The sequence below is a fragment of the Pseudochaenichthys georgianus genome, chromosome 21, assembly GCF_902827115.2.
Source record: "Pseudochaenichthys georgianus chromosome 21, fPseGeo1.2, whole genome shotgun sequence".
Lineage (NCBI taxonomy): Eukaryota > Metazoa > Chordata > Actinopteri > Perciformes > Channichthyidae > Pseudochaenichthys > Pseudochaenichthys georgianus.
This window is the reverse complement of record NC_047523.1, coordinates 29,107,278-29,123,484: the sequence shown is the minus strand read 5'-3', so window position 1 is coordinate 29,123,484 and position 16,207 is coordinate 29,107,278. Positions and strand designations below refer to the sequence as shown.

Sequence of the window (16,207 nt, the reverse complement as noted above, 5' to 3'; positions counted from 1 at the left end):
AAAATGCTTAATAAGCACCGTAACTTTCATGATATCATTTCTCGGTCATAATCGGTTGTTTCCGTGAACGGCCGACTGTTGAGTGACGGCAAATGCTGCGGCTGCAAGGCATTGTGGGGCAGCATTTTCGCTTCTCCTGTCGGTTAGGGAGGTCCAGTGGTTCCTAAGCTAAAGGAGGTTATAAAGGAAGTTTGAAACCTCCTTTCCTATCATTCTCAGCATTCTAGAGAATTCGAACGGCACTTATCATGGCTGCCACTGAGGGACTTCCGGGTCATTTCACTCCTTTAGGAAGGTTCCTAAACTAAATGGACTATTCGACTTCAGCCCTAGGCTGCAGTCGGATAGTTTAAAAATCAGCTCCTAAATTCTAACCCTATCGTCTATTCCTTGACCTCTGAGTGAAACGTCACGGGGTTAAGGGATAGTGGACAGGAGAATTCAAAAGGACTTAGGAGAAGAGAGTGCGGTACTTTAGAGAATCAGAATGCACTTTCACTATCCGACGTGTTTATGATGCGCCAGCGGACGTCATTGTGTGCGTCTGCTGCTGTAGGGAAACCGTGGAAACCACAGTTTTCTATACAGCGGACTACAACATGGATGTTTAATAAGAACGAGGGACTGCTGTGAACTCATCTAGAGACTCTGCACCGTGCTCTGATGCTGCTGCTTTGCTTTATGAACGTGGACAACAGAGAAACATATTCTTCATGACCAAAGTTGGAATTGAAATAAAAAAGGAAAGTGAAACTTATGCTCGTCACCCTCTCCCTCCGGTCCACATTAATACTAATGATCCCAAAGATTGTATGAACTAAAGATCTTAAAATCAATACAAATGTATTTATTATAAACGTTAGTCCTTAACATGTATCACTGTGTATATCACCATTCAAACATCTTTTAGAAGCTGAACAAACCCCACACAGCTCAGTAAAGACTGAAATGTTGACTTTATTTGATGATTTCAGTCAAAACTAACGTTCATATTTCTCTTTTTGATTATAATACTGATGAACGTTCAGAACAAAGCACTTTGGCAACTTACCACCTATGTTTTAAAAAGCTTAATAAGCACCGTAACGTTCATGATATAATTTTTCGGTCATAATCGGTTGTTTCCGTGAACGGCCGACTGTTGAGTGACGGCAAATGCTGCGGCTGCAAGGCATTGTGGGGCAGCATTTTCGCTTCTCCTGTCGGTTAGGGAGGTCCAGTGGTTCCTAAGCTAAAGGAGGTTATAAAGGAAGTTTGAAACCTCCTTTCCTATCATTCTAGAGAATTCGAACGGCACTTATCATGGCTGCCACTGAGGGACTTCCGGGTCATTTCACTCCTTTAGGAAGGTTCCTAAACTAAATGGACTATTCGACTTCAGCCCTAGTCCCAGACACTGCTGGAACTCTTCTGAAACCACCAAATTATAAAACGTGTTTCCTCCATTCACGTCCTCAGCTCGGGGTCATGTGACCGAGGTCCCTCCTCACCAGAAGCCACTTGAAGTTGTTGTATTTGTGAAGCAGCTGCTCGGTGCTGCAGCTCTGATGGCGATGGAGAACTTCAAATATTTCCTGGTGGTTCTGTCTGTCGCCGCGGCCGCTGGGCTGGTCTCCATAATATTCGTGCTAAGATGGGTTCTTCACTTTAGAGAGGGTTTAGCCTGGGATGGAGGTCCGGCCGAATTCAACTGGCACCCGGTCCTAATGGTGATCGGGTTTATTTTCTTGCAAGGAACAGGTGAGAAATTAGTCTTTTTAAGAAGTGTTTTGGTCAATCGGAATGTGGGGGTTGTCTTGAAGATGTGTAAACATGATTGTAAGTTGCACAAGACTCGATTACCCAACGACCTGAGGGGGAGGTTACCACTGACAGTGTGTTTATATATTTAAAAAAACATGACTGAAATTGCGTTAGATTAATTAATTTCAATTTCATATCATTTGGTTTATACACTGTAGCATCCACAAATGGAGTATGTGATGTTAAGGAAGTCAATTATGAGTTTATTCTGATAATATATCTTAAGCAATATGACTTCATGGAAGCATGAACTTTACACCTCACAAAACATGACCTTAAAAGTCATTAATATAATGACAATAGTGCTTTCTATGGAAAAGTACAAGGGCTATGCATAAGGAAGGAACAATGAGAGGAGTTAGACTTTTTCAAAACATTTATTTGGAGAATAAAGTATAATTATTGAGAATAACTTGTTTGTGGATAGAAAAGTTGAAGAAGAGAAGAGTTGGATTTTTATTCTATACATTTTGACATAATCTTCCAAATTTGAATTAATTCCCTAAATGGTATCTCTTCTTTATTCTTAACATTCCAAAAAATGTTCCCCAACATTTCAACTTTATTTCTAAAATGATAAAAAAAAAAAATATTTTCCCCTAAATCTAGCCCTAATGCTTTCCGTAGTTTCTTAGAGTTCACTATCAACAACCCTGTCCAAACAAACTTTAATACGTGACTGTACATGAAAACTTTACTTAAACATTGTAATGGAAGATATGCCCAAGTGAAACAAGTGTGTCCAATGTTGTGTCATTGTTGAATCAAGAATGACAGAGTAACTTCCTCTTGCAGCCATCATAGTCTACAGAATCCCCTGGACCTGGCATCGCAGTAAACTGATGATGAAGTTTATCCATGCTGGCTTGAATTTACTAGCCTTCATCCTAGCTGTCATATCAATGGTGGCAGTTTTTGACTTCCACAATGCTGCCAAAATCCCCAACATGTACAGCCTGCACAGCTGGGTGGGCCTTGCAGCTGTGATACTGTACGGTCTGCAGGTAAATATGGCTGCAATTAATGTTTATTGATTCATTAGGATTATTAGTTTGGTCCATAAAATGTCAGAAAATATTGAAAAATGTCTACAAAGAAATGCTCCTGGTTTCATTTAGCAGTATTTATATTGCTGCTATAAATAATACACAGTTTGTCCTTTTGCATATCCTAAATGAGCTTTATTGTTAAAACCACTGTTATATTTTTTAACTCTTTCTTTTATGGAGCTAAGGGTTGGTTCAAAACAACACAAACTAGGGCAGGTTTACTAACACGCTGGGAAAAAAACACTTGACCTTCTCTAAAATGCCAAGTCATTGTGAACAAAAGTCCTTTTTAGTGTGTTATCTGATAAGAGGATGTTTTGTCTCCTTCAATGAGCAGCTTGTTCTTGGAGTTGGCATGTACTTGATGCCATTTACACCTGCATCCTGGAGAGCAGCGTTTATGCCCCTGCATGTCTACGGAGGTCTTTTCCTTTTCACCAGTGTAATAGCTGTGGCACTCATGGGCATCACAGAGAAACTCATTTTTAGTCTGTAAGTATTTTGAAAAGGAATACAAGCTTTTAAACCAGTTGCACAGTACTAATGCTGCTTAAGAGTGGGTATAACTTTATTTGTTGTACTTTATTTCTAAGGAGCAACCCAAAGTACAAGGACTCTCCCCCAGAGGCAATCTTTGTGAACGTCCTGGGACTCCTCCTCGTGGTTTTTGGAGCACTAATCCTCTGGATTGCCACTCGAAAGTCTTGGAAACGCCCCAGTGAACAGATCTTGCATACTCTGCATACCGACGGGGGAGTTGAATCTGATGTACCTAATGAGGAGACCTGTGGGGATGTTAGGAAGAGGAGTTGTAAATGACTGACTCAAGACTGGGTACTTTATCCAGTGTTGAATGTAGCCTATGTGTTTACACTTAAGCAAAAATAAAGATATCATATTTTCTATTTTACACTCAAGCAAGTATTTCATTTTTTTTGCATTTGTTGTTTAATTATATTTGTTATAAGCATATGTAAATAATGGTGATCTTGTTACGATTGAGATAATCTGGGAATATACTGTACAACAACGTACAATGTTCCTAATTCTGTTCTTAGATTTTTTTCTAATATGTTCACAAACTTTCTAATTTTTTTTAATAATAAATATATATATGTTACCACACTGTCCATTACTGTTTGGGCTTTGTGTTGCTGTTCTGTAAAAGCTTTTCAAAGATAATATTGTTACATTTAATTTTAAATTTAAGTTAAGCAGAGCTGATGAAAACAACAAACATTATACATATTGTTTTCCGGGTGTTGCATCAAATATGTTTCTAAACTGTTTAAGACCCTGCTGCTTAATTCATTAGGAGGCATTTTATGCTCACAAACATGATTCCTCTTTGCTTTGATCTCGGATGCCAGCAACACAGCTACGTTAAAGCGAAGTGCGTCTTTTTGGCTCTTCCCAGCATCCGTAGTTTGTTGGCAGCCCGTTTGTTTTGGCTTGTTCTTTGGCATCTGGTGTCAGGTAGAAAACCTGATTAAAGGTTTGTAATATACACATACATTTCATGTTAGCTGGTGTATCACACGCTTGTATTTATTTTGTATTCAATGCTTCGTTTGTAGCCCAACTCGCCTGTTCATTGCGCATGACAGCACTGCGGACCTGTCCACTGATGTAGCTAGCTGCTAACAAATAAAGCTAACTTTAAAGCATCTTTTAACACAAATAGTGGGTTAGATTGTGCAAGTCACATTTTATGTGAGCCGAAAACGTTTTATTTTAATACAATAAATGACATAACTATGTGTGACATTAATTTCAATTGACTGAACCTTGAAAAAACAAAGATGGCTAAGCTAGCCTTTTAGCCATTCATAACAAGGAAGGCTAGCTTCGGTACAGGCCGATTGGATTCTAACAATCAGTGTCTTATATGAAACTACGATGGGATTTGTACAATAAAACATATAATGGAGCAAGGTGGTCGTTTGAAACGCGTTTACAACTTACGATATAAGTCAGAGACAAGTGACTAAAGCGGACAGGATAGCCCCATGCTAAGGGTGGGGCTCTCTGTTAGCTGGCTGACAATGACTAGCCAGCCGGACTGTGGCTGTAACCGAGTTACATGTAACTGAGAGTGTTTGTCTCCAATAAACAAAGATGTTTGACTTACTGAGCTGCAGAGATGACATAAAACACTCCTGGATGGTCATGCTATCTTAGGTATTTTAGCTAGATGTCTCCACTGCTGTGCAAGGTGGTACTGAAGCTGAGAGCATCATCTGTCAGGAGACGGTGGACTAATAGGAAGCATTTTGTTTCCTGAACCCACTATTTTTCAGTTCTGGTGGTTGGAAAAGTATTGAGATGCTTGATTAAGGTGAAAGTACTGATACAACAGCGTAAAAGTGTTATCAGCTAAATGTATTGAAAGCATGTATTGTGTCCTTTTGTGTATGGTTTACATCAATACATTATAGTTGAAGAGCTTTCTGAGAATGCTTTTTCCCCAGCTTTTTAAAAGGGGGTTTTAAATAGGTTATTTATCTTAAAAAATACAGCTGGAAACACATTGTTTTTCACTGGACATACAAATGTATGAAAAATTGTTATCTGAATAGTAACTGTCAGACAATTGAAATACAGTAAAAAGTACAATATTTACCTCATTACTTATGTAGTGAAGTATAGAGTAGCATTCCATTTTAATAGGCTACTTAAGTACAAGTACCTCAGATTTGTACTTATGTACAGGTTGAATAAATATACATTCTACCACTATTCAGTAGACAGTACACACACAAGGAGGCTACTCCACCTGGGATGCCTTAATGCGTGTTTGTGTCTGATGTACTAAGTATTTTAAATATAATATTTCTGAATGCATTCAGTATGGAACACAAAGACAAACCAGAATATGTTGTTTGTTCACAGCCGTGGCATCATGTCTGACAAAAGTGAGCTGAAAGCAGAGCTTGAAAGGAAGAAGCAACGCCTGGCTCAAATCAGAGAGGAGAAGAAAAGGAAGGAGGAGGAGCGCAAGAAGCAAGCGGTATATTTAATATTTTGTGAATGCTTCGAGTGTTCTCTGGTATTAAATGGAAAAATGAGTATGTAGAATAAATAGCAACAAAACCTTAGTGGCTAAGTGTGAGCACTGCAACATCTTGTTTCAATTCAAAAGCAAATTCATTACCTGCTACACTTAATTTGTGTGCTTTTTTTGGTCCTCTACATGCTACAAGATATATTTTAAGGCCACTATTTGTAACAAAATAAATGTCTTAGATAGGATAAGCTTTATAAAACCTTTCCACATTGCCTAATGGTCTTGAAAAGGTAGAAACAATCTACACCTCCAACACAAGGTTATTGACAAGTATAATCTTTGGCACAAACATTTACATATACACAAAGTTGATCTTTGTTCATAGGCATTACATTACATCATTTATTTGGGCGTCTTCTGCATTTGAAGTGTTACTGCACTTGCCATTTTCTATTTTTGGACATTATTTGCAATAACAATCCGGCAGTACCTTTAATTGCAATGCAAATGAGTGAGGTAGTTGGTTTTTAAAATGTACACAAGTCTCACAGAGCTAAAAATGAGAACACATCAACAAGTTGAAGGTATTCATACTTTGAGATCTGTAATGTAAGGTGGGTATTTAGAGAATTGCATTAATGGTTGATGCCTTGATCTGTTTCCAGGCGGACCAATTGAAAGATGCTGCAAATCACCAGGATGATACAGACCTGGAGAAAAAAAGACGTGAGACGGAGGCTATGCTACAGAGTATGGGCATAACCCAAGATACTCCTGCTGGTATGTATTCTATTACTTGATGGATTGTACTCTCATACATCCTGTTTCATATATAATCTCTTTAATACCTTTTTTTACAAACAAATCATTTACAGTACCTCATTTTCCATTATATCTCACAGACATTGCAATTATTTTATAGGCAAGGCAATTTATTTGTATAGCACAATTCATACAGTAATGCAATTCAAAGTGCTTTACAGGATCAATCAGAGAAAACACAATACATTGAGAAGAAATACAAAACACACAAAATAATTAATTAAAAGAAAGAAAACCATGTTTAACAGTTCGAAAATTAGAACATTTAAATTTGAAAAGCCATATTAAAAAGAAATGTTTTTAGACCCGATTTAAGTGCTAGCCATTCTCAGATGTTCTGGGAGTTTGTTCCATGCACCAGGAGCATAGCTTTCCCACGCTTTGATCTCACAAATGGAACAGTGAGCTGGCCTGCGCCTGAAGACCTAAGGGGTCTGCTGGGTTCGTACCACTGAAGGAGGTCCTTGATATATTTGGGTCCTAGCCCGTTTAGTGCTTTATATGTGTGCATTAAAATCTTAAAATCAATTCTCTCACTAACTGGAAGCCAATGCAGCGATCTCAGCACTGGAGTGATGTGATCTGTTTTCTTTGTCCCGGTTAAGATTCTGGCAGCAGCATTTTGAATTAGTTGGAGTTTACAGAGTGATTTTTTTGTGGGGCCTGTGAAGATGCTGTTGCAGTAGTCAAGCTTAGGAAGGGCCTACACCGTTATTTGGCTCTTTGACTGGGGTTTGAGGGTGTTCGCATGTATTGCATTTATTATTCTATGTCAGTAAGTAGGATTATGATTTATAACAACAGATATATTATAGCTAAACAGTGGCATGTTCTTTACTGGCCAGTCAGCTGACCTCAGTACAGCTAATCCTATGTTTGAATTGTTAAAGACCAGACTAAAAGGCTCAGAAACAACCAAGGGGTAAATGTAAATATTTAAACAGTCATTGACTAAATTAACTTTCAAACTTATATTACATTTTTCTGTTTTAGGGGGATTTTTTTTACACAGCCACTTGCATGTTTACAACATCAGTGTTCTCGTGCAAATTACTGGAATATTAATTTCCATAATAGTCTGATCGGCTTAGTAGTAATTATTATCTTTTTCATAATTGGGACCCAACACCAGAATATGTTGTGCTTGTTTTCATGCTGTTCACAAGGGACAGAGTATAAAGTGTCAATGTCTCATTGGAGTAATCTTTGTTGAATTGTCGTTCTCAGAAATGTGGTAAAGACACATACTAACCAATTGGGAAAAAGGGAAAACATGTATTTAATGTATAACTGCAACCTTACTCACAACTACTTGTAAATAATATACCAGTGTATACTTCCTAAATATTTTTTCAGTTCATTCAGAGGGAGATTGTTAGAGCACTGACTCGTCGCTAACAGCAGGTGGCAGAAGAGATCCATAATAAAATCTTCAAGAGTCTCAGGATGCAGACACACTAGAATCAAAGAGAGACAAACATCAGAGTTTTATGTCTCTTTTTCGAAATTATTGTATAATTTTAAATATTCATAAATAAAGGGAAACTAGGTATCATAGTGTTGTTAAAGCTTTTATTTCAAATACAGCTCTTGGTCACTGATGTCGAGATCTACATTAAGATCGACACATTCAGCATAAATGTATTTGTCCTCTCTTGTGAGAAGCTTAGTGTCCTGGTACTGTAACAGATGATTATTGTCTGTCTCTCATGTAGTCCCTCCTCCCATCTCCCCAACTCCCAAATCGGCGGGCACACCGAGTGAGGCAGGGAGCCAAGACTCTGATGGAGCCGTGGGACCCAGGTACACACACACACACACACACACACACACACACACACACACACACACACACACACACACACACACACACACACACACACACACACACACACACACACACACACACACACACACACACACACACACACACACACACACACACACACACACACACACACACCACACACACACACACACACACACACACACACACACACACACACACACACACACACACACACACACACACACACACACACACACACACACACACACACACACACACACACACACACACACACACACACACACACACACACACACACACACACACACACACGCATTTCTCAGCAACAGTGAGTAATAACATTCTTTCCTCACTTCTTGTACAGTACATTACAAGTGTGGAAACAATGCAAACATCATTATTTATGAGGGATTAATTGCTTTAACTCCACCTAAGGCACATTTTTTTTTATGTTTGGTGCTTTGTTGAGCTTTATATGTCATCTTAAAAAAATATTTTTGTTACTTTATGTGCTCAGTTATGCTTATGCCAGCAAGAATGTGATGTCAGCGTCCTTGTCACCGCCTCTCAAGCACAGCTTATACATTGCAGATGTGTTGTACAGCATATTAGTTGTTTTCGCTTTGCATCACTTTCAACTCCAGACAAAGGCTATGAATATATTTAAAGCATGATTCCGCTGAGCACGACTGAGCTACAATCCTTTAGGAAGTCTCATACCATTACAGTGAATGAGGACGAGTTTATACCAACTGAGTGCATGTTTATTTAATTTGTGTGCCGTTGAATTAGGACGATCCTAAATTAACAATAAAACAGCAGGCTGCTGTGATGCCTGGGGGACTTCTTAACCCCTAATTAGAGCCCCTTCCCTGGGCTGAAACTCAAGCTCCCCCAGTGTCCCATCAGGCCGAGGGAGCTGTTCCCCCTACGTGTTGACTCATTTCCCTCACCAGCATGGCCATTTCCTACACACATGGAGGTCATGTTTTCTCCCTGAGGCTTCTCTCTCTCTCTCCCTCACTCTCTGTCTGCACCACACTCAGAGCCTTTGGTGTGACACAGTTCAGGCTGTATCAGCCCCGCAGGCTGCACATTACACCCTGTGTCATCTCACTCTGAGGGGCTGTGTGTCTGTGCATTTTAAGCAGACATTCTTACATATCTGAGCTTTGTGCAGGCAGATTTATTTTTGAACTGAAAAACAAAAAAGTTTCAATTGTGTTTAGTTACCTTGGATCCAATCAGCATGTTGTGTGCCATAATGCTAACTTTATTTCCTCTCCTCATGTGTGCCCGCTTGTCTCTCTCACTAATGCTGCCTTGTTGCTGTGACACTAACCAGGACTCTGCACTGGGACTCTGACCCGTCCACTCTTCAACTTCACTCTGATTCTGAGCTGGGGTACTGGACACTCTCTTCTCTCCTTTCCTGGTCATTTTCCCTTCTCTCAATCTATGGCATGAGTACTTTGTCCCTCAGTCATTATTTGGTTAATGCAGGCCAGGAAAAAGGTCTGCAAAGTCTTCACGCAAGAGTGCTCAGACAAAACCTTTGAATTGATTCACACGGGTTGTAACACTAATCTGCAATCTATGCCATCCCATGAAACACTCATTTTCTTACTTACTTTTTTTCCACTTGCTAAGAATACGTGAAAACTGTTGGACAAGAAAATATAAGAACAATAATAGCAGATTGTATGGTTTTTGTTTTGCTGTGCAAAGTTTGAGTTTTTCTGTGATTTTAGGCGAGGAACTCCAAAACTAGGAATGGCCAAAGTCACACAAGTGGACTTCCCTCCACGTGAGACTGTGTCCTACACTAAAGAGACCCAGACACCTGTCGTGACTCAGCAAAAAGAAGGTGATTTTCACGTATTGTTACAATGGATGTGGATGAAGTGGTCTATTTAAATGTACAGCTTCTTTAATTACAAAAGCGTTGTTTTGGGCAGAATTAATAACAGGGGTCTTGGGGGATGTATGTGGGAACCGGAAGTGAACAATAAGTGGAAAATGTTTAATTTTAGATGATAGTAAAGGAAGAATGAGGCCCAGGAAACGTAAGAAGTCGAAGGAGAGATTAAATTCAGACAAGCGCTGCTCTCTGCACCTCACAAGCAACTCTGCTCCGGTATAATTAATGAGCAGGATGAGAAAAGCAGTGACAGGAAGGAGAAATGCGATTGAGGGGGAAGATATGAAGCGCTGCGCATACGACTGCTTATTGCCACTGAAGCATGTCGATATGTATGTAATTGCTGCGCTGGCACTTTCATGCGGCTGGCAAAAGAGAATATCTGGGCTGCTATTAACACCACATGTTGAACACATGTTCCATCAAATATGCAATACTTGTGGGTGCCCTGCTTATCCTTGGTTGATTTATGTAATGACAGCAAGCACACTCAAATCTTTATTTCGTTTTTTAAGGTTTCATAGCAATATATTCTTTAATCTCCAACTGACACAAGATCTTGTTTTTATTTGTTTTACCCTTTGTGTAATGGGAACAAAGACATCTTAATTATAATTTTCAAATGAGCACACATTTAATCATACACATTTTTGAAACCATCTTTTATATTTATACTTTCAAATTAAAAAGTAACTGATTTAAGAGCTGTTTTGAGGCTGCTTTACTCGATAAGTGGGGGAAAAATCAGTATTTACTTAAAACACTTTTACTGTAATTACATGTAAAAGGGATTAGAAATATAAAAAGGGCTATCTTTGAAACTCTTCTATTTTGCCTACAGAAGATTCTGACCTACTTGTTGCTGATATTGCCCCAAGACAGAAACATCATATTTTACTTTTTATTAGTATTTATCAAAAGGTCACACCTGTGCACGCCACTGTTACCCTCTTACATCATGCCAGAGTTGAATGAAGCCACAAGATTCTTCTCCAAGTCAGCAGCTGGTTACCGGTATCAGAGTCCAACCACAAAAAACAACCCAGCATTTAGCCGTCGCAAAATTGATGCAATAAACAGATAAACATTATGGAATGTCGCCCTATTTAGTGCCTTTTAGTGAGGCAAATTACAGCGAAATATCGGCCAATGTTCGATCGGTAAATCGTTGCATCCCCATCATAGATCGTCAGTCGGTTTTCCCTTATGTCCATCGAGTAAATCCTCAGGCAGCATAGGCCTGATGACATTGTGTGCTTCTGTGGCAAACAATGAGCAGAGCTATGGATGGAGGAAGAGCATTTCTCTGTTCTTCATCGCTCTTTACTCTGGACTCTGCTGGGCATTGTAAAACTGTGTTAACCAACGATGGTTCCTGCCAGCTGTTCAACACGAGGCCCCTTCCTCCTCTCTGCCACTATGTAATCATTTCATCAACTCCCTCGCTTCCCTGTCTTCTCCCTTCACCGAACAGGCACATAACAAAACACACTCAGTGACATTGTGCATTTTCACACCATCACTTCTGGCACTCGATGAGACGGCATCCCCTTCCCGGCTTGCTCCCCTCGGCGCATTTCTGATGTGTGGGGTGGCGTCAGGCCTGGTCTCTGATTGAGCGATTTATCATGTTGTCAAAAGGAGGCAACGGCGCGGCACTCTCAAGGTCAGCGGGCGGCGGCATTAGAGGGAGCGGCGGCCGTGCCCCGGCTGCTGCTCACCGAGGGTTTTCCCACAGTGTGTGCAAGACACCGGCAGAAGGGAGGCACAGATTTAAGATTTGAACATCACATGCCCTACTGACCCAGACAAAGAAAACCTGAACAGTCAAAGAGAATGCAACATCGGGTTGTGTGATTTGTTATACATGCGGACAGTGTTGCGTCATGAACCTGGCATTCTTTGTTTACTTTTCCTCTCAGATGAATTTCTCTTTTCCCTTTGAACAGCATCGTTTCCTTTTTACATTTGAATTAGTCTATTCTGTCTGTAGGTACTCTTAGTGAAGGTGTTGATTCAAGCCATAACGCTGGTGAATATCTGTGCCCTCAATGCAGTATTCTCAGACTGCACTAGTAGGTAATATGCAGCATCAGTATGCACTCCTCAACAAGAGGCTGTAATTATGGAGTAAGATATTGTGTGTGTGTGTGTGTGTGTGTGTGTGTGTGTGTGTGTGTGTGTGTGTGTGTGTGTGTGTGTGTGTGTGTGTGTGTGTGTGTGTGTGTGTGTGTGTGTGTGTGTGTGTGTGTGTGTGTGTGTGTGTGTGTGTGTGTGTGTGTGTGTGTGTGTGTGTGTGTGTGTGTGTGTGTGTGTGTGTGTGTGTGTGTGGTCTGGTGCAGCGTTTAAAAAGGCTTTTCAGGAATATAAGTACGTAGAGCAGCTTAATAAATCTAATATTTAATTAAATACGATTGTTTTAATCACTCTGAATTCAGAGGCAGGTCAGAAATTTTTATCACAAAAGCCCTTAATGGCCTTCTTGGTTGAAGTGCCACTTGTTATCGTGGTCAGCTTCTATGCACTTCATTATTACCACTGTTAAATCTATTAATCTAATCTATTGTATCCCTCGTTCATACAGTAGCTTCGCATTTTTTATGGACAATTTGGAACAAATCAGATTTTTTGGAGTTTATAGTGAATTATATGCACCTTTACAACCAATTTATTTTTATTTCTCATTAATAATGTTATGAGTATTTATATTACCTGTGACAGACTCTGTTTTTAAAGGAAGATAGTGCTGGTTTAGGACCTCTGCTTCCCGTCGTGCTGAGTGTGATTTTTAGACCTCAGTGTTAGACATGTGTAACCATGTTGAAGAAGTTGAAAACACTATGCTCCTGTTTCACAGACGACTGAGTGTTATCAGATTGATGGACATCTGACATTTATGTGGCTTGCAGCAATTTGACATTTGCCACACGACAACACACAACCCCAAATGTTGGTGTGGCAAATGGAAAATGGTTGATCCCAGTCTCTGGGTCTGGGATTTTTTTTGGTGTATTGGTAGAGTTTCGTATTGTGTAGTTATTGGTCTTTATAGAGGCCGGCTTAGAGAAAACCCTGCTGCACGTGCTGAAGTCAGACCCTTTTTGTGTGGGGACATATAGAAAGTGAAAGACACCTGCAGCGGGGAGCAAAGGTCGTTTAGTTTTATACTTTGAACATCACTGGCTGTATTTGCATTAATGTATTGTCCATTCACTAAGACCTGTGATTAACCCCCCCCCCCCCCCCCCTCCTGTCCAGCTCCCGAAAAAAAAAGCTTTTTATTTCTTAAGTGGAACAAAAGCCATAATTGAGGCTGCTTTGAGAGGAGGTGTCAGTGTATGGGACATCGGTGATCCGGGTGAATTCTGTTAAATGCAGAGCACCCCCCCTCCCTTCCTCCACTCCCCCCCCACCATCGTTTCGACCCTACTACCCCCCTACACATCCACAGCGGGGTCACCAGGATCACTAGCTTTTCTCCAAATGGCCATTTTGGCTGGCAGGTGCATTATACCCTTTATTTTCAGATTGTCTATCTGCTCCTAATGCCTGGCAGGTTGATTGCTCTGGCTGCCTCACCAGGGAGAGGGCTGACGAGCACGGCCGGGACTCGCTGAAAGACAGTGATTACTGTTTTCCTTTAAGCCTGATTGAGGCCCTTGAAAGGAAAGATTTTAACCTTCTCCTGTTGGTTGCAGAGTATGGCCGTACATTGAAATGGCTTGTGTCATCAACCCGGTTCTGTAAACTCATCAGTGTACCCAATAACCTTCTTCCCCTAAACCCCCATCTGAGAAAGGGGATAAATCACTTTACGGACAAAGTGACGGATGACATTATCATTTAGATTATCTCCGTAGGAAGGAAATTCTGGCATGTGGTGCTGTCATCTCAGATTAACTATAAGGTTCATACTAAGATAAACGCTTCTAGGAACCAGGCGAGTATTTCCCCTTCTCTCAATGAATCTGTTTTGTCCTGCTTTTGCTATTATTATTGTTTTTTTTACATTGAAAGCATAGGCTATATACCGTCTCTAAGAGATGTGTTTTGAAAAGCGTGTTCATCTTCTTTGAGGTAGAACCGGTGTGCAGTTTGCCAGCTGGTCGGGCCTGTATTTTCTTGTACATTCTCTGAGGTTGAATGGGAGCTACAGGACCTCCTGCTAGGATGGTAATTGCTCGGGCTTGCTGTTCAGGGAGAAGCTTGTCTCGAGGCAGCCAGGCGGAAAACCTCTGTGCCATCCCCATGCCACCTCTGAAGAGCAAAGACAATCCCAGCTTCACCATCTGCTTCTGCACCATGCTGTCATCTGGCCGGACCAATGGGACGGGCCCGTGCAGCTGCTCCACACCCTCTGCCCCGCTGCCCTGTGGCCTGGAAGGGGGCAACCTGCCACTGGGACACAGAGGAAACGGCTACACTGACAGCTAGACTTTCTATTGAATGGCTAGAGTCTCATTAACAGTTAGGAAAGACAGGGGTCCCTTTGACAACAAGACACCCGCTGCGCTGTGTCCCTTTAACACAAATGGCAAACTTCCCTGCTTTAGAGGAGCAGGTCTCTTTTTTGAAAGGAGACATTGTGCTGACAAACCAAACAAATGCAAGGCAGAGATACCAAATCAGTCTTTGGTCGTGCCCATAATCACCGGGTGGAGCTTTTTATTGAAAAAGGAAAATAATTGATGTGAGAGACGTAGTGAGCAAAAGGTGTGAAACGTCTGTATGGAGGCATGATCGCTTGTCACAAGAATGTTGTTACTTAAATTGGATTTGTACTTTTGAAGTGTAAAATATTCTTAATTATTTTTTCCTTGGACCCCTTCGAAAATAGACCCCTAAGAATGTGTAAAGCTTCGAAAAATGGAACGTTGTGTGTTTTTAATTGTGAATATACAACACAAGAGTAATGTATTAGGAACAATTCAAAGTTATGAGTTTCAGTTGGTATTCTGAAAAACTACTATTATTGATAATAAAATGAAGTAATCTAGAAACTGTATACAACTTAAGTCTTTGTATTTGTCTAGTGTTTAACATAGTTATCTTTCTTCTCAGCTGAGGAAGAAGAAGAAGAAGAGGAGGAGGAAAGTGCTCCAGTCGAAGCAGCAGTGGAGACTCAGACTGAGAAACCGGACCAGAAAGAGGAGGAGGAAGGTACTCCATCACCACTGATGTTGCATACTTGTAATCTAGCCACTTCAGTTTTACTAATGATTTTCATAATAGTGGTTGCACTGAAGTGCATCACATGCCACATCTTAATGGCAGTGATCAGAAGTTCAGTGTGTCTGTCCCTCTCTGTGCAGCAGCCCCCCACGAGCTGACAGAGGAGGAAAAACTCCAGATCCTGCACTCCGACGATTTTGCGAATTTCTTTGACCAGAGCACTCGCATTATTGAGCGAGCTCTGTCGGAGCATGTGGACCTCTTCTTCGACTACAGCGGTCGTGACCTGGAGGAAAAGGAGGGGTAATAATTGTAGAACTCGACAAGTACTTAAGAAAACACAGTAATTGGTTTCTGAAAGAGTGTTTTTATTGATTTGTGGTGCTTTGTTTTCCCCAGTGAAATCCAGGCCGGTACAAAGCTGTCCCTCAACAGGCAGTTCATGGATGAGCGCTGGTCCAAACATCGCGTCGTCACCTGCCTGGACTGGTCCCTGCAGGTCACTTTTTAAGACAACTTTCTATAAATAAACCAATAGTTTAAATTGTTTCTTAAAAAACCATTTGGAAGTTGTGTGCATATATCAAAAGGATTTGCCTAAACGTGTGTTAAAACAGAAGCGA

The 16,207-nt window shown here is 40.7% G+C and overlaps 2 protein-coding genes across 4 annotated transcripts in view; both read left to right on the top strand.

The window, feature by feature from the left end:
* Positions 1-1,103: 1,103 nt before the first annotated feature.
* cybrd1 (cytochrome b reductase 1) lies at positions 1,104-3,762 on the top strand. Its single transcript, XM_034109779.2, has 4 exons — positions 1,104-1,740; positions 2,599-2,807; positions 3,190-3,344; positions 3,446-3,762. The coding sequence occupies exons 1-4, from the start codon at positions 1,548-1,550 to the stop codon at positions 3,669-3,671; spliced, it is 783 nt and encodes a 260-aa protein (XP_033965670.1). The 5' UTR covers positions 1,104-1,547; the 3' UTR covers positions 3,672-3,762.
* A 484-nt stretch (positions 3,763-4,246) lies between these two features.
* Positions 4,247-16,207, top strand: part of LOC117466500 (dynein, cytoplasmic 1, intermediate chain 2a-like) — a 23,731-nt gene continuing 11,770 nt past the window's right edge. The window contains exons 1-9 of one of the 3 annotated variants that reach the window (XM_034109776.1): positions 4,247-4,347; positions 5,745-5,862; positions 6,525-6,639; positions 8,397-8,484; positions 9,837-9,896; positions 10,243-10,358; positions 15,474-15,572; positions 15,728-15,887; positions 15,984-16,083. In XM_034109776.1, coding sequence (XP_033965667.1) covers positions 5,755-5,862; positions 6,525-6,639; positions 8,397-8,484; positions 9,837-9,896; positions 10,243-10,358; positions 15,474-15,572; positions 15,728-15,887; positions 15,984-16,083 — 846 coding nt within the window. In that variant the 5' untranslated portion in view covers positions 4,247-4,347; positions 5,745-5,754. Of the gene's footprint in view, positions 4,348-5,744; positions 5,863-6,524; positions 6,640-8,396; positions 8,485-9,836; positions 9,897-10,242; positions 10,359-15,473; positions 15,573-15,724; positions 15,888-15,983; positions 16,084-16,207 lie in introns of all 3 variants that reach the window. The other 2 variants (XM_034109775.1, XM_034109777.1) reach the window with 2 other exon arrangements.